Below are 17,320 nucleotides of genomic sequence, written 5' to 3'. Positions count from 1 at the left end.
CAGCTGGCGAGAAAGGGGAAATATGGCGAGCTTGAAAGAACTGCCACCTGAACTGTTATCCTATTTGCTTTCATATTTGCCAGGGACTGAGCTTCCTAAAGTGTGCAAGGTTTGCAGAAAGCTCAGAGATGCCGTGGCAGTTGATCTAGTGTGGCAGACTCGATGCAATGTGGGTAAGAATTGTTTTGACCGTGTTGTTACTGTGGCTATCTGTTTTGACAGAAACTCGGTGAGTGAGTCATGTATCAGAAACCTTCCAAAACTCGGTCAAACTATTCCATCTAAGTTGTACGCTCTAGTCATTGTCTTTATTTTGTTCACATGGGAATCATTTGTTAGCGTTATACGCCCACGACCTGACATTAAATGTATCGTTTGATAAATGAGGTGTTGTTGTTGTCACCCGTTAGCGTGTGCCTGCAGCCACTAGAACCATGTAGAACTGTTATTGTTGTTACGAAATCGATCACACCGGTGCCCTTTACTTCTTCAGGAGTTGTGAAGTCTAGGGTGATATTTACGTGTTGATTTCCACGGGCATTGTGATGACCTTTTTGTCCCACGTGCTTTTACTGATTTTTCATTAGTTAAAATTGAATGGGAAGATGTTCAATTTGCATACAGCGAAAAACAGCGTAAATAGGACGTTTATCATGCTAGTTTCTGTCACGTGTCACTGTTATTAATGTGATTTCTGCATTGTATTAATTGTGATTTATACATTTTCGAAAGCATTTCTGGCAATTGTTGTGGAAAGCCCTGGATTCGAACTTCCATCAGACAGCATGTTGGGTCCGTAGCCGGTTGCTTATGCTATTACGCCACTTGAACTGACGTGCTAGAACGTGGTTTTTAGATGTCGTTAAGACAGATGACAGATGAACATCGTAAGGGCTGAATGCACATGTGAGTGTTTCACATGCTTTTGTGTAATGGACTACATCTCAAAACGGTTTCCTCCATATTTGGCCAGCCTCATTCAGGGAAGCACGAATGAAATGACTTAGGTAGTGACATAGAAAGGTGCACGAAAATATTCGCCTTTACAACTTCCACTTGTTTTTATTAGGAATCTGCTGTAGTTGAGACTTGTCACAGTAAGTTGAATAAGACTAGAGCATTCCAGGACACAAAATATTGTTATAATACATATTAGCCCTCAACAAATACGCAAATAAATATAGCTACCATACATTTAGCTGCTGTCTGATTGATGTGTAGATTAATCAACAGCATTTACATTATATCTTCAGAAACAATTTAAAATGTTTTTTGTCGCACAAGGTACATGTAGCAAATATATCTTAGTGTTTCAGAAAAACATATTATTGGTAAACTCTGTTCATAAGTCGATCAGCTTGCAGAGGTACATAATTGTCTAAAAACACCACTTTAGTTTAATAAGGGACCTCAGTTCAATATGGAATGGAATCAGCTTAAATTGTCTGACCCTTGGCAATAGGAGAACCAGGCTCAGAGTCTTAATATGATTTTGCTCCTAAGAGATTTTTTCTTAGCATGGTAGTGATCCAGTTCATCTACATATACTGTCACTTTTATACAAGTAATAGGCCTACAGGAGCACATACAGTAGTAATAGTCTGATGAAGTGTGGAAAGCAGCATTTGTGAGTACATTGTAGTGACTTGGTGTGAAGTGCATGTCTCCTCTCTGATCATAGATGTGATCCTCTCTGCCTTGTTGTCACATCAGAAGTCACAATCCTGACAGTGATTGTAACGCAGGCACACAGAACAATGGTTACCACTACCAGACTAGTTAAACATTCACAGCCATCATGATTGTCTACATCGGCATACCTACATTGTTATGTTTAGTCTATACATCAAATAAAGAAGTAGAGCATACACATTATTGTTATTTGTCTGACTGGTGCGTTTTGTGGATAATTGGTGAATACAAGATTACTTAGAAGGTACCTAAGTTAAGTTTCACATTATTGTTATTTTTCTGACTGGTGCGTTTTGTGGATAATTGGTGAATACAAGATTGCTTAGAAGGTACCTAGGTAAAGTTTCACATTATTGTTATTTGTCTGACTGGTGCGTTTTGTGGATAATTGGTGAATACAAGATTACTTAGAAGGTACCTAAGTTAAGTTTCACATTATTGTTATTTGTCTGACTGGTGCGTTTTGTGGATAATTGGTGAATACAAGATTACTTAGAAGGTACCTAAGTTAAGTTTCACATTATTGTTATTTGTCTGACTGGTGCGTTTTGTGGATAATTGGTGAATACAAGATTACTTAGAAGGTACCTGAGTAAAGTTTCACATTATTGTTATTTGTCTGACTGGTGCGTTTTGTGGATAATTGGTGAATACAAGATTACTTAGAAGGTACCTGAGTAAAGTTTCACATTATTGTTATTTGTCTGACTGGTGCGTTTTGTGGATAATTGGTGAATACAAGATTACTTAGAAGGTACCTGAGTAAAGTTTCACATTATTGTTATTTGTCTGACTGGTGCGTTTTGTGGATAATTGGTGAATACAAGATTACTTAGAAGGTACCTGAGTAAAGTTTCACATTATTGTTATTTGTCTGACTGGTGCGTTTTGTGGATAATTGGTGAATACAAGATTACTTAGAAGGTACCCAAGTAAACTTTAATATGATTTGTACATGTATGCGTGTATGTACAGAACAGTATCATACAGCAGCTGTTCATTGATTACGACTTGTGCTGTTATATGTTATGTGAGAAGGGTGTGTAATACATTATTATGGGAGATTTTCTCTTAATTGCCTTAATTGTATTTTTAAAAATTTCAAAACTTTTGTCTGTATTTTTGCTTTAACATATGTGCTGTACTGTTTACATTGATTAACAATAAGCGAAGCCTGAAATTCATCTATTTGTTAAATTTCTGTGATGCCGTTGTCAGCGGGAATTCAAATTATTACAGTACATGGGTGACAAATGGTTAATTGTTATATTACAAGTGTTGTCAGAGTTCATCCCATATGCGAATTCAGTGGGTATCCCACTACACTTTGCATGACTCTATATTGCTGAGTTTCTCAAAACTATTGCTGACTTTTCCAAGGCCATCGGTTCCCAAGGCCATAGCTGATTTTTCCCAGTGCAATTGCTCACTTTCCCAAGGCAAGTTGCTCACTTTCCCAAGGCAAGTTGCTCACTTTCCAAGACTATTGCTTACTTTTCCAAGACTGTAGCTGATTTTCTGTAAGGCCATTGCTCACTTTCCCAAGATTATTGCTCACTTTCCCAAGGCAATTAATCACCTTTTCAAGGCTGTAGTTAATTTTGTCCAAGGCCATTGCTTACTTTCCTAAGGCCTTTGCGCACTTGATCATTTTCTCAAAGCTGTAGCTCTCTTTCTGTGAAGTTTTTTGTTGACTGTTGCACTCTCTGTTAAGACTATTGGTGAGTTTTTCACAGCTGTTGGTAAGTTTTTGACAGCTATTGCTGAGTTTCCACACTCTATACTCATGTATAACTACACTAGCTGGCCATATCTGGCACACTGTTTCACATTTAGTTCATGAGGTCTTGCTATTTATATTGAAGTTTGAAACCTAAGATGTGTTTAATTTAGGATAAATGAGGTAAGACCCATAGTAAGCTACTGGAACATAAATCCATATGCAGCTGTATCTTTATACTACATATCTATGAGTAACCAGGAGTTTGTGGACCCGATATCGTCATTGTGTTAATGTAAATGTGTCTGCCTTTTTTCGCTTTTCTGCAGAGTACAGATTCGTGAGTAAGCAGGGATGGGAGCCAGCATCGTTCTATGATATATATACCAAAGGTAATCCATGACCCTTTTTAATACCTTGTAACATCATTGTTTGAATACTGCTTGTTCAGTAACTTTGATCAAGATCCTGTCAGTGTGGACGACCAGTACAGTTTTGGATGACATGAAGGTATACCTGTGATGATGTTCTGTTGTTGTAGTGTTGCACAAGTATGGCAGTGTGGTGGGTCTGTGGCAGCCACATATTGGACCGTATGGCGGACTGACATATGTTAAGGTGAGCTTTACATAACACCATCCTCAGACAAACACTAGCTGTGTGTGTCATCCCCAGTCCCATACCGGAGGTTTACATAAACCACCCTCTGACAAACACTTGTTGTTTGGGTTGTCTCCAGTTCCGTACCTGAGATTTACATAGCACCACACTCACAAACACCAGCTCTGTCATACCCAGTCCCATGCCTGAGATTTACATAACACCATCCTTTGACAAACATTTGTTGCATGTGTCGTTCCCAGTGCCATACCTGAGATTTAAATAACACCACCTTCTGACAAACACATGTTGTGTGGGTTGTCCCCAGTCCCTTACCTGAAATTTAAATAACACCACCTTCTGACAAACACTTGTTGTGTGGGTTGTCCCCTGTCCCATACCTGAGATTTACATACCACAGCCCTCTTGACAAACACCAGCTCTGTGAATCTTCCCCAGTCCCATACCTGAGGTTTACATAACACCACCCTCTGACAAACACCAGCTGTGTGTGTCATCCACAGTCCCATACCTGAGGTTTACATAACACCACCCACTGACAAACACCAGCCATGTGGGTCATCCCCAGTCCCATACCAGAGGTTTACATACCACAACCCTCTGACAAACACCAGCTCTGTGAATCATCCCCAGTCCCATACCTGAGGTTTACATAACACCACCCTCTGACAAACACCAGCTCTGTGAATCATCCCCAGTCCCATACCTGAGGTTTACATACCACAACCCTCTGACAAACACCAGCTCTGTGAATCATCCCCAGTCCCATACCTGAGGTTTACATACCACAACCCTCTGACAAACACCAGCTCTGTGAATCATCCCCAGTCCCATACTGGAGGTTTACGTAACACCACCCTCTGACAAACACCAGCTGTGGGGGCCATCCCCAGTCCCATACCTGAGGTTTACATAACACCACCCACTGACAAACACCAGCCATGTGGGTCATCCCCAGTCCCATACCAGAGGTTTACATACCACAACCCTCTGACAAACACCAGCTCTGTGAATCATCCCCAGTCCCATACTGGAGGTTTACGTAACACCACCCTCTGACAAACACCAGCTCTGTGAATCATCCCCAGTCCCATACCTGAGGTTTACATACCACAACCCTCTGACAAACACCAGCTCTGTGAATCATCCCCAGTCCCATACTGGAGGTTTACGTAACACCACCCTCTGACAAACACCAGCTGTGGGGGCCATCCCCAGTCCCATACCTGAGGTTTACATAACACCACCCACTGACAAACACCAACCATGTGGGTCATCCCCAGTCCCATACCAGAGGTTTACATACCACAACCCTCTGACAAACACCAGCTCTGTGAATCATCCCCAGTCCCATACCTGAGGTTTACATAACACCACCCACTGACAAACACCAGCTGTGGGGGCCATCCCCAGTCCCATACCTGAGGTTTACATAACACCACCCACTGACAAACACCAGCCATGTGGGTCTTCCCCAGTCCCATACTGGAGGTTTACGTAACACCACCCTCTGACAAACACCAGCTGTGGGGGCCATCCCCAGTCCCATACCTGAGATTTGGGTACCACCACCCCCAGACAATCTCCGGCTGTGTGGATCACAGATGAGGATATGATTGACAGTCTTTCTGTTTGCATTCGTTCTACCCAGTTAGCTGGCCCAGATAGTAGAGCGTCCTCGGGAGCGGTAGATCCAGGTTAAATCCTGGATCGCATCAGTATAATGGCTCGGGCGGGTGGCCTACTTGCCTTCAGTAAGTCGTCTCAGTGAAGCAGCGCTAGATAAAAGAGTGGTGGAAATCCATCCTGCAACTAGGAGGCACAGCACCAGTACACGCACCCTAAAACTCCTTCGTTTTCATTTGAATGAAAAATTGTTAAACCCTAGTACGACGTTAAACCGTAAGCACTCACTCACTCGCTACTATCCAGTTAGCCATTATCATGAGGTCCTATTTTTATTCTAATAGACAGCACTATCTGATTTGTTTTTGATTAGCAAAAGACCTTTAACATTGCAATAAAAGGGTAAAAACATGAATGTCACATGAAAATGTGCAAATTGAAGTGATCTTACGCATGAAACTGTCATTAACAAGCCTGATCATTTCCTCTGAATTGCTTTCAGTACGAGAGAGGACAGATTGTTGGCTATGACTGCCAGCCACCACGAGAACCCGATGTTAAGGGTCCTCTGAGGCTGAAGCCCTTGTTTTCCATCACTCTAAATGGAGAATCAGGAGAAGTTGAGCAAAAGTGTCATAAGGGATATGGCGGGCCCCATAAGTGTAATATATTGCTAAAGGTAGGTAACTCTGTCTTGCTCATATCTCATTACTATGTGAGCCTAGACAAATTCATTTTACATTGTCCAAAGGTCTTACCAGTAGTAGCATTATGTAATCTTGAAAAGCTGAATAAAAAACTGTCTGAAACAAAGCTAAGGAAAAGAGGCCGTGTTTATAGAAGAAACAGAAGGCATGTTATCCAAAATGTACTGAGTGAAAGGAGTTTCAGTATCACCAGTCATGCCATGAAGCCATGCCGGGTGATAGTCGTCATTTCGGAGGCAATCCGCTCTCTGTTTCATCGACAAACGGTTGTTTATGAAAAACTGCTTCTTTCGCTTTGTTTGGCCGATCATAAAATGAAACCAGTATATGACAGAGAATGTTGTGTTTTTTCAGGCGAATCCTCTGGAAGGACTCTCATTAGAAATGAAGTGCCTAGAACTCCACTTACATCAGCATCCAGGTGGACGGGAAACAGTAAGTCATTAGAAATGAGGTGCCTAGAACTCATTTTACATCAGTGGGAAATAGAGAGCCATTAGAAATGAGGTGCCTAGAACTCCACTTACATCAGCATCCAGGTGGACAGGAAACAGTAAGTCATTAGAAATGAGGTGCCTAGAACTCCACTTACATCAGCATCCAGGTGGACGGGAAACAGTAAGTCATTAGAAATGAAGTGCCTAGAACTCCACTTACATCAGCATCCAAGTGGACGGGAAACAGTAAGTCATTAGAAATGAGGTGCCTAGAACTCCACTTACATCAGCATCCAGGTGGACAGGAAACAGTAAGTCATTAGAAATGAGGTGCCTAGAACTCCACTTACATCAACATCCAAGTGGGCGGGAAACAGTAAGTCATTAGAAATGAGGTGCCTAGAACTCCACTTACATCAGCATCCAGGTGGACGGGAAACAGTAAGTCATTAGAAATGAGGTGCCTAGAACTCCACTTACATCAGCATCCAGGTGGACAGGAAACAGTAAGTCATTAGAAATGAGGTGCCTAGAACTCCACTTACATCAATGGGAAATAGAGTCATTAGAAGTGAGGTGTGTAAAATTAGCTAACATCAGCGGGAAATAGTAAATAATTAGAAATGAGGCGCCTAGAAGTCAACGTACATAAGTGGGAAATAGAAATTCATTAGAAATGAAGCATGACATGGTATTAATGCAGTTGATGTCACTGTGACGAAGTTTAATGAGTATGAGATAAATATATAAATTCATTATCTTTGTCGTGTTTATCATTTTCTTAGCTCATGTTGTACCCTGAGTGTCGGCGTTGGCATACAATAACCTGAAAAGCAATGTAAAACAAAATGCTAGGAGTGGTATCAGTAATAAAATGTACCGCAGGTATTGAGTTCAAGATTTGAACACATGTAGAGCATATTACCACAAGAGGGATATTCCATCGTGTATATTTGGTGTGTACATATTAAATACCATAAATCACTGAATTCCTGACTTAGTGTATTATGTATTAGAAACACAGTTGAACAAAATGTTAGGGATGGTATCTCAAAAAGTGCGGTATTTATAGGGCTCAATGATTGCACATATGTAGAGCACAATAACACGAGGGGGATATTCTCCTGTTGATATGGTGTGTGCATATTAAATACCATAAATTACCAAATTCCTTAGTGTATTAGTGACTTAGTGTATTGTGTATTAGAATCAAATTTAAAAAAAATAGAGGTGGTATCTCAAAAAGTACAGCATGTAAGTACAGTGACACAAGTGGAATGTTCAATCGCTGATGCTCTGTAAGCATTCGTGTCTCTCCTACACACTTGGCCTTTGGTAGCCTTGCTACCAAAATCTACATGTAACATGTGACCAGGAACATGTCATGTGATTCACAGATTAAGGTCCTTTAATTGTATTTTTCTTTAGAACTACAGCTACCTGTTTGCATTTGCCATGTAACTTCAGTGGGAAACTGTCTGCAAGTGAATCAGTTTGTGGATGAAATGTAAGGGTTGGATTGCGGCAGATTTATCTGAGACTAGTGAATTAATTCACGTGAGATTGACTTGGGAAGGCACAGTGTGTTATGTGTCCAGTTTTACCATTCAAGCCTCATCTGTGTTACCATTGCAGGCTTTAGAAGAATGGATCTTGGAGGAGACAGATGGAGGACACCACGGACCTATGTTCCATGAACGGGAACTGCTGATAATAAAGTTCCACATTCTAATGCAATTACAGTAAGTGGTAGAAACACTTTGGTACTCTTCTTAGAGCTTTCCATTTCTGTAGTGCGCCCATGCTATAAACAACACCTATAAAGTTGTCTTGACTGATATGTTGGCATGGACACACATCTGTTTCTTTCTCTGTTCATATGTCACAGACACCATGCTAATGTCATGGTACCTATAAAGTTGTCTTGACTGATATGTTGGCATGGAGACACATCTGTTTATTTCTCTGTTCATGTGTCACAGACACCATGCTAACGTCCTGACACCTATAAAGTTGTCTTGACTGATATGTTGGCATGGACACACATCTGTTTATTTCTCTGTTTATGTGTTACAGACACCATGCTAATGTGATGACACCTATAAAGTTGCCCTGCTTGGGGCCAGCTGTCAAACTCGTTGACCCAGGTCTTTACAAGGGAAACTATGGGAGTCACGGGATTGAGTTGATACTGCTGACCTATCAAGGCCAATTTCAGGAGGTTCATGGCATGAAAATCACGGTAAGTCACTATCCTTGTGACTTGTGTTCATGGCTAACCTTGTGACTTTTGTCCTTGGCTATCCTTATGATTTGTGCGGATGGCTATCCTTCTGACATTTGTTTATGTCTGTACTTATAACTTGTGTGCATGGCTATCATTTTTGACTTGTGTCCATGACTATCCTGTGACTTGTTTTTATGGCTCTAACTTGTGCTCATGACTCTGACTTGTGCATATTGCTATCCTTGTGACTGGCGTCTATGACAATCTTTGTGACTTCTGTGCATGGCTATCATTTTTGACTTGTGTCCATGACTATCCTGTGACTTGATTTTATGGCTCTAACTTGTGCACATGGCTATCCTTGTGACTTGCGTCTATGACAATCTTTGTGACTTGTGTGCATGGCTATCATTTTTGACTTGTGTCCACGACTATCCTGTGACTTGTTTTTATGGCTCTAACTTGTGCTCATGGCTCTGACTTGTGCACATGGCTATCCTTGTGACTTGCGTCTATGACAATCTTTGTCGCTTGTGTGCATGGCTATCATGGTTTACTTGTGTCCATGACTATCCTGTGACTTGTGTGCATAGCTATCATGGTTGACTTGTGTTCATGACTATCCTGTGACTTGTGTGCATGGCTATCCTGGTTGACTTGTGTTCATGACTATCCTGTGACTTGTTTTTATGACTCTGACTTGTGTTCATGGCTCTGACTTGTCAACATGGCTATCCTTGTGACTGGTGTTCATGACAATCCTTGTGACTTGTGTCCCTGTTTATCCTGTGACTGTGGTGTTCATGGCTCTGACTTGTGTTCCCAGGGTGACCCAAATGTTCCTGCCTCAGAAATCAGTATTACTGCTGATCTTCGGCGCCCAATGATATTGACGGAGGACCAACAAGACTCTGTGGAAGTCCTGGGAGAAATTGACACTCCAGATATCCTGCCTGGAAATGAAACCAACTTTGTCCGAGAACAACCATTCAAAATACCTCAGGACTGCATTGATCGCTATCGCCGCACTCCCAAAACCTGTCGTGCTAGGTAAGAAACTTTACATGTTACTACAGTAGATGGTACATGTAAAGCTGGTAATCCTTCTCTTCTATGTCTGTCCAGATCTTCAGGATTTTATTCAACCCGAAATTTTTTTCACAGGAGGAAGTAAGGGTAATTAAACATTGCTTTTGGTGCTGAGACTTTTCCTGTAGGATGTCACCCTATATGTACCTTGAAAACTAGATCCGAGGTCTGTTTCAGTTTTAGCTTTTTTAGCGTTACTTTGTAATGGCGAGGTATTGTGAGTGTGGGGGGGAAAAGGGGTGTTGGTGTTGGTATCCAAGTAAGACTTTTTGTTCGTGTCATTTGATTAAGGTTTAATTTTTATGTCTGTTAATCTCACAGTTTTCACATCGCCTTTATGAAACTTGGTGGAAGGATGAAACATGATTTGGACATTCGCTCATTTTTGATTATAAATTAGAGATGTTTGCACTATTGTTCAGATTATCAGGTTTTTGTACTGATGCCACAGTTTTTTACACCAACTTGCTAAAACTTATCAGGTTTTGTACTGATGCCACAATTTTTACACCAACTTGCAGAAACTTATCAGGTTTTGTACTGATGCCACAGTTTTTACACCATCTTGCTGAAACTTATCAGGTTTTGTACTGATGCCACAGTTTTTACACCATCTTGCTGAAAACTTATCAGGTTTTGTACTGATGCCACAGTTTTTACACCATCTTGCTGAAACTTATCAGGTTTTGTACTGATGCCACAGTTTTTAGACCATCTTGCTGAATCTTATCAGGTTTTGTACTGATGCCACAGTTTTTACACCAACTTGCTGAAACTTATCAGGTTTTGTACTTATGCCACAGTTTTTTACACCAACTTGCAGAAACTTATCAGGTTTTGTACTGATGCCGCAGTTTTTACACCAACTTGCTGAAACTTATCAGCTTTTGTACTTATGCCACAGTTTTTACTCCAACTTGCAGAAACTTATCAGGTTTTGTACTGATGCCACAGTTTTTACACCATCTTGCTGAAACTTATCAGGTTTTGTACTGATGCCACAGTTTTTACACCATCTTGCTGAAACTTGATGGGGACATGCTTTGAAGACATTATCAAGTAAATGATGTTAAATAATTAGGTATATTTATATTTTTCTTCAAAATATCAAGTTTTGGGACTTCGCCAATTTACTGGGTATTTATGTGGGTCAGGGTGAGATTTTTTTGTTTTAGGTCAGCTGTTGCCACAGTTTTGACACTATGTTTGCTGAATCTTTGTGGGGACAAAAAGTATGCTGTGAAGATTTCATGAAGTAAATAATTTTAAATAATTAAGTATATTGTATTTTTGTTGCCATTTTATCTTTGTTCATGAAAGAGGTCATAACCTCACAATCAACACTAATGTTAGCGGGGGTCCCCGTGGCCAGTGCGCCCAGTGACACTTACCAGTGCTGTCTCTGTGAGTTCAAGCCCAGCTCATCCTAGTCGTGGGTTTTTCCCTGGGCTCTGCCCAGTTTCCTACCACTATATTGCTTGCTGCCATTGTATAAGTGAAACATTCTTCAAAATGGCGTAAAACACCAATCAGATATATAACACATGTACCTGTTGTTTGGATGTTTAATTTTCGAAAGAGCAGCTGAGTCCATCCTAGCAACGGAGTCACGTGGTTTGAAAATGGTGGTCTGTCCAAATGGATGCGCTCATATTTATATTATTTGCGAGGTTTATGGTCTGTATTATTACACTGCCGCATAACAGGCAATATGTCTTCAAGATCACAGGAAACCTGTTCTTGCATAGACCTTTCACACTTAGTGCAAGCAACAGGACAGAGTTCTAGGTTTGTAAATGTAATGATTAAGAGTGGTTAATCTGGAATCTTAGCTAGAAACCTGGCCAAACGATCTTAGAGCCATTGATGTGAATGCTAAGCTGGAAACTTGGCCAACTGATCTTACAGTGGTTGATGTGAATGCTAAGCCGGAAACCTGCCCAGCTATCTCAGAGCGATTGGTGTGAATGCTAACCTGTAAACCTAGCCAACTGATCTCGTGGTGGTTGGTGTGAATGGTAAGCTAGAAACATGGCCAGCTGAGCTCAAACTGATTTAATGTGAAAGCAAAGCTGGAAACATGGCCAACACATCTCAAACCAGTTTAATAATGTGGAATCCAAGCTGGGGACATGTCCAACTAATCTCAATGCTACTTGTAAACCAACCTGAAAAGGGCTTTAACTAAAACAATCTCTAAAACTTTCAAAATGAAGCAAAATGATTGTCTTAGGAATGGGCCAAATTTTAAGTCAACTACATCGTAAAGTTAGGAATGAATAACAGGTAAGATAGAAACTACAAGTACAGTGCATACATCAGTTAAATATCGGATATACACAGGTTTTTTTTTTTTTTTAGTTTTGTATTGTGGAAATTTTGATGTAAAATCAGATTACGTGAAGTGATATAAGGTATAAAACAGTAGTGATTTTGGTTATTTCAGATTTCACGGGTTTGGAAGAATTGCAGGACATGGCTATACAAACCCATCTTCCATCCCTGGCCACTGGATCGTGTTTGATGAACATAACTTCGGCTTTATTTGGCTTGACCTTCGCTCTTTCAGTATGTTCTCCAAGGTCACAGAAACATTTGACATTCAGCCAAGTGCTGCAGCTATCACCAGAGGCCAAATCTAGAGGAATATATAAATTGCCTGCATGCCTATGTGGTATAATTTTAGTACAATGTATATATGTACTTTTAACCTGGTGCAGTCACATCTTGTGACTTCCTCGCCCATTTAGGTGTGTATGAACGTTTTGTTGAGTCATTGTACCTTTACAAACAAAATTTATATGAGAACATCACACAAGGATGGTGGAGCTGTTTTAGTTGCATGTTTATGTGAGGATTGTGTAGTTGTTGTTGCATTATATGACAAAATGAGCTTACATGCATGCATGTACGTCTGAATATTGCAATACAAGTATGTTACATGTGTATATATGCATGTGCATATATTACAAATATGTTACATTAACATAATATGTGTAAATGTACTTGTGGCTGAGGAAGTCATTCCTTTAGCCTTGATGGTTTCAGTAATTTTTTATGCCTTTGGATTGTGAAGATGAATGTAAAAAGTCGTTTTACAGGCATTTAGTTCACTCCCTTATGCATGCGTGAGTGTACTAGTGATGATTTGAGTTTTATGCAGTAATTATGAGAGCACAGGACTTTTCATAGTTACATGTACAATAGGTAACCCATCATCATGTATCAGTAAATCTCAGTGTACAAGTGAAGCTGAACCGAATCATTGCTCTGCAGATATATGTTTCTGTTATAACAAAGAATGTTCAGATTTGTTATGCACCATTTTTGGAGAAAGTCTATTGCTATATTTAGAATAGACAAAGGTCTGCACCAGGATCAATGTTTGGTGATTTTAAGTCTTGCATTTTCTATTTTGACACTGAAAGTTAAATCAAGAAACTAAGGAGATCAGCACTGACATATGTGGTATTACCAAGAAGTGTAGAAATCTGTTTGTTTTGATTTAATTTAATTTTTGTCAAGAAAAGAAATCTGCGAGATGTATTTGTTTTGACTGATTGCCTGGCATCTTTACTTTGCTGAGTTAATGAAGCCCGTGTTTTATTCAAAAGATGAGTCCTGGTGTAATATTTCACCAGTTTTGAGAAGGACATTTTGTGCCTTCTTTTGAAGATGTCATGTTGTATGTAATATTACATCATTTTTGAAAAATTGTGATTTCTGTTGAAGATGAGCCTTGGTGTAATTTACAGGAGTTCAGAGAAGGAAAATTGTGTTTTCAGCGGAAGATGAGTCTACGTGTAATATTACATCAGTTTTGAGAAGGATAATTTGTGTTTTCTGTTGAAGATGAGTCTACCTGTAATATTACATCAGTTTTGAGAAGGATAATTTGAGTTTTCTGTTGAAGATGAGTTTTGGTGTAATATTACATCAGTTTTGAGAAGGATAATTTGTGTTTTTTGCTGAAGACAAGTCTTAGTGTAATATTACATCAGTTTTGAGAAGGATAATTTGTGTTTTCTGTTCAAGATGAGTCTTCATGTAATATTACATCAGGATAATCGTCCAGGTATTGATACCAGGCTAATACACACATATTTTAATGTACTGTGACTGTTTTACTCAACAACAGCAAATTTGAATAATTCAGTGCATTTATTTTATGTTTTGCTTATTCCCATACTTAATGCTGTGTTTTACTCAAGCTGTGCACGTATTAAACAGCAATTAAGTTTCACCTCAAGTCAGCTTTATATTGGTACTGTGGCATGGTTTTAACATATTCTTGTTGTAGCTTTATAAGATGTGACTTTTATCCTTATCGTTCACACATGTGAAAACCATGACTGATAAACCTTCTTTATATTACCTTTCACATAACATGAGGCTTTAATGCTTATGGTTCATGGTTGTGAAAACCATGCCTTATAAACAGTCTTAAAAGGAGCATTATCACATGCTGCCTTCAGGAAGGAACCTTATTTTGTTATTGATGCAGGGAATTTAATTATTTCTTTTACCATAGTATTTTATTGAAGAAAGAAAAATTTTATGAAGGTGTGTAGTTTCAAATTGGAAAATCTTGATCAAATGGTAATCAACCATTAAGATAATGAATACGTGAATAAGAGATTTTGTGATATGGATAAGTTAGTAAGACCATACTATGAGGTGGTCTGGACCATTAAGGTAATGATTACGTGGATAGGAGATGATGTGACACGGATCAGTTAGTGGGATCATACTAGAAGGTGGTCTGGCCCATTAAGGTAATGATTGCGCGAAGAGGAGATGATGCGACGTGGATCAGTTAGTGGGATCATACAAGGAGGTGGTCTGGACGATTAACACGGACCATAGATGATGTGACATGGATCATTGAGGAGGTGATATGACGTGGTTCCTTTGGTGGAATCACCCTAGGAGGCATCCTAATCATTAAGGTAACCATTAACAAGTGATCTTATTCATTCTAATCAGCTTTCAAAGTGTACTGTTACGTATGTGTGAATTAAGGGCTTCCGGTTTTGCTAATTGTCCTTCATGTTTTATAATCTCGGTGATAAGAAAAATTATGTTTTTATTTCTCGCGTTTTTGTTGTAATTACATTAGATTTAACTACACAACAGTCATGAATGGATGTTATTTTTTGTATGAACTCACTGCACGTTGTACAGTATTGTCTGTTGCTCAGGTCACCTTATTTTGTTGTCAGTTTTTGCTTTTCCGATGACTCGTGTATTTTCCCTGACAAATCGCCGTGTATGAGATTTGTAGCGAGCATAATTACACGACATGATTTTCATAATAGCGTTTTTTATTTAGGTACGTTTTTGGAGGTTGTAAATGTTTGAGGTTTCGGAGAGCCGGCTAACCTGCTGATATTGTTTGTCTCCCTTCTCTTTAATTCCTGGATGAGTACAGGCCACGTGTGAAATAGGCTTGTCCCAGTTTGAATGGCCATGCTATGATTGTGCATTAAAGGGCAATACAATAGTATTATTACAAAATGGAAAAAAAATGGTGACTTGAGTTATTGATTGTAAAACAAAACGAAAGAGAACCCACAATGAGAGAGAGAAAAAAAGTGATTCATAAATTTGTCAGCAGACAAACGGTAGAGTCCTTAATAAGGAGGTGGTCATGCCTGTGAGTGAAGAAAAAGCTGGAGAACCCATCCAGGGAGCTCCGGGGTCACACTTCACTGACCTGACAAACCTGCTGAGGTAAAGCCTTGGTCATTGTAGGGTGAGAGAGACTCGAACCCACGACTGTGCCTCAGACACAGTAGGATACTGTAGGATTTATTTTTGTGATGAATGCGTAGAGGTGTGCATATGTTACGCACCGATGCGTCATCGGAAACAGTCCCAGGCGTGGAAGTGTACATAAATTGCGCACGGATGCGTGATCGGACACCTGTAGTTGTCAGTGACTCCTAGAGAACGTTAACACTCAATATATGAAAACTAACATAAAAACGAATTTCAAGGTTCTATGTGAAATGAAAGGAAAATGTTCGAATTCAATTGAATCACGCATCCATTCGTATTCTTACCCACAGAGTGGCTTTGGCTGCTGGATACGTCTTCATTTCTGGATTGACCGCTTTTGCTTTGGGAAATCTTTAGTTTAAAGCCATGTTTATCCAAACAAGGCTGAGAACTTTTTTGGTACTTGTTATTCCTTAGGACATAACAAAGCCCACGGATCCATCCGTCACAGGCAGATTAACATATGAACATATGTTTCCATACGGAGACCAGGGCTGGGTCTTCATGCGGGGTATTCCGACAGTCGGCCAACTTCAATTGTTTCTACCTTAGTTGTCATGACATTAAGCAGCATCGGTATGGACATGGCCATGCACACTGCACTGCTGACTTCAGATACATATATTCAGTACATGGAAACATTACATACATATGTATTTTCACGAATGGATTTTTTTATTATTTTGTATTATGTAAAAATTCTACATTTAGTACATGAACTAGTTTGCAATGGAATGACAAAAACTCTGTTGGCAACATGTTGCGAAAGGAGTTCCGCAAGGCTATGTATTAGGGCCTCTGTTCTTTAATATTTTGAATGACTTGTTTTACTTCATCGGCCGCTGTCTCTATAATTATGCTGACAACACAATTTGTACTAATGCCAGATCAGCTAACATGGTTGTTGAATCTCTAAGAGATACAACTGTGATCACCATTCGTGGTTTTGAAGATAATTAGTTTTGTGCCAATCCCAGTAAATTTCAAGATCTTCTGTTCAGTATCAAAAAATGCTAAGATTTTGTGCTGAACATTGGATATATAAGAATAGAACTAAAAGGCAAGGTCAAGCTCCTCGGCGTCAACTTGGATGTGAAACTTAATTTTAATCAGCATGTTAATGAAATATGTAACAAGGCAGGTAAATATCCCCAAACCGCTGTCCAGATGTCTTGATTTTTGTTTTAAAATATTTATTTAGTTTCTGAACAAAGTTAAGAATTACGCTTATATGGTTGCTCCGTTTTCATATAGGAATAACTTAGGCAGGTGGTAATTAACATAAATAATGGGGAAAACAGTTTGTTTCGGTGCAGGATTATGTACAGCGAAGGCGTAATAGATATATTATGCAGTGCTGGGGCTCAAACAAGAATTCAAGGAGATGTCATGCAAAATGAAAATTGGTACAGGTACAGAT

The 17,320-nt window shown here is 39.6% G+C and overlaps 1 protein-coding gene across 1 annotated transcript; it reads left to right on the top strand.

Annotated features, from left to right (window-relative positions):
- The first annotated feature begins 20 nt into the window (after positions 1-20).
- LOC135475229 (F-box only protein 31-like) lies at positions 21-15,635 on the top strand. The gene is made up of 9 exons (XM_064755042.1): positions 21-173; positions 3,742-3,804; positions 3,954-4,030; positions 6,162-6,338; positions 6,721-6,801; positions 8,439-8,545; positions 8,880-9,045; positions 9,857-10,080; positions 12,566-15,635. Exons 1-9 carry the CDS (start codon positions 23-25, stop codon positions 12,759-12,761), a joined length of 1,242 nt encoding a protein of 413 aa, XP_064611112.1. The 5' UTR covers positions 21-22; the 3' UTR covers positions 12,762-15,635.
- Positions 15,636-17,320: the final 1,685 nt, after the last annotated feature.

Source organism: Liolophura sinensis, chromosome 9, assembly GCF_032854445.1.
Source record: "Liolophura sinensis isolate JHLJ2023 chromosome 9, CUHK_Ljap_v2, whole genome shotgun sequence".
Lineage (NCBI taxonomy): Eukaryota > Metazoa > Mollusca > Polyplacophora > Chitonida > Chitonidae > Liolophura > Liolophura sinensis.
Note: the sequence above shows the minus strand (reverse complement) of the source record. Positions and strands in the feature narration are given on the sequence as shown.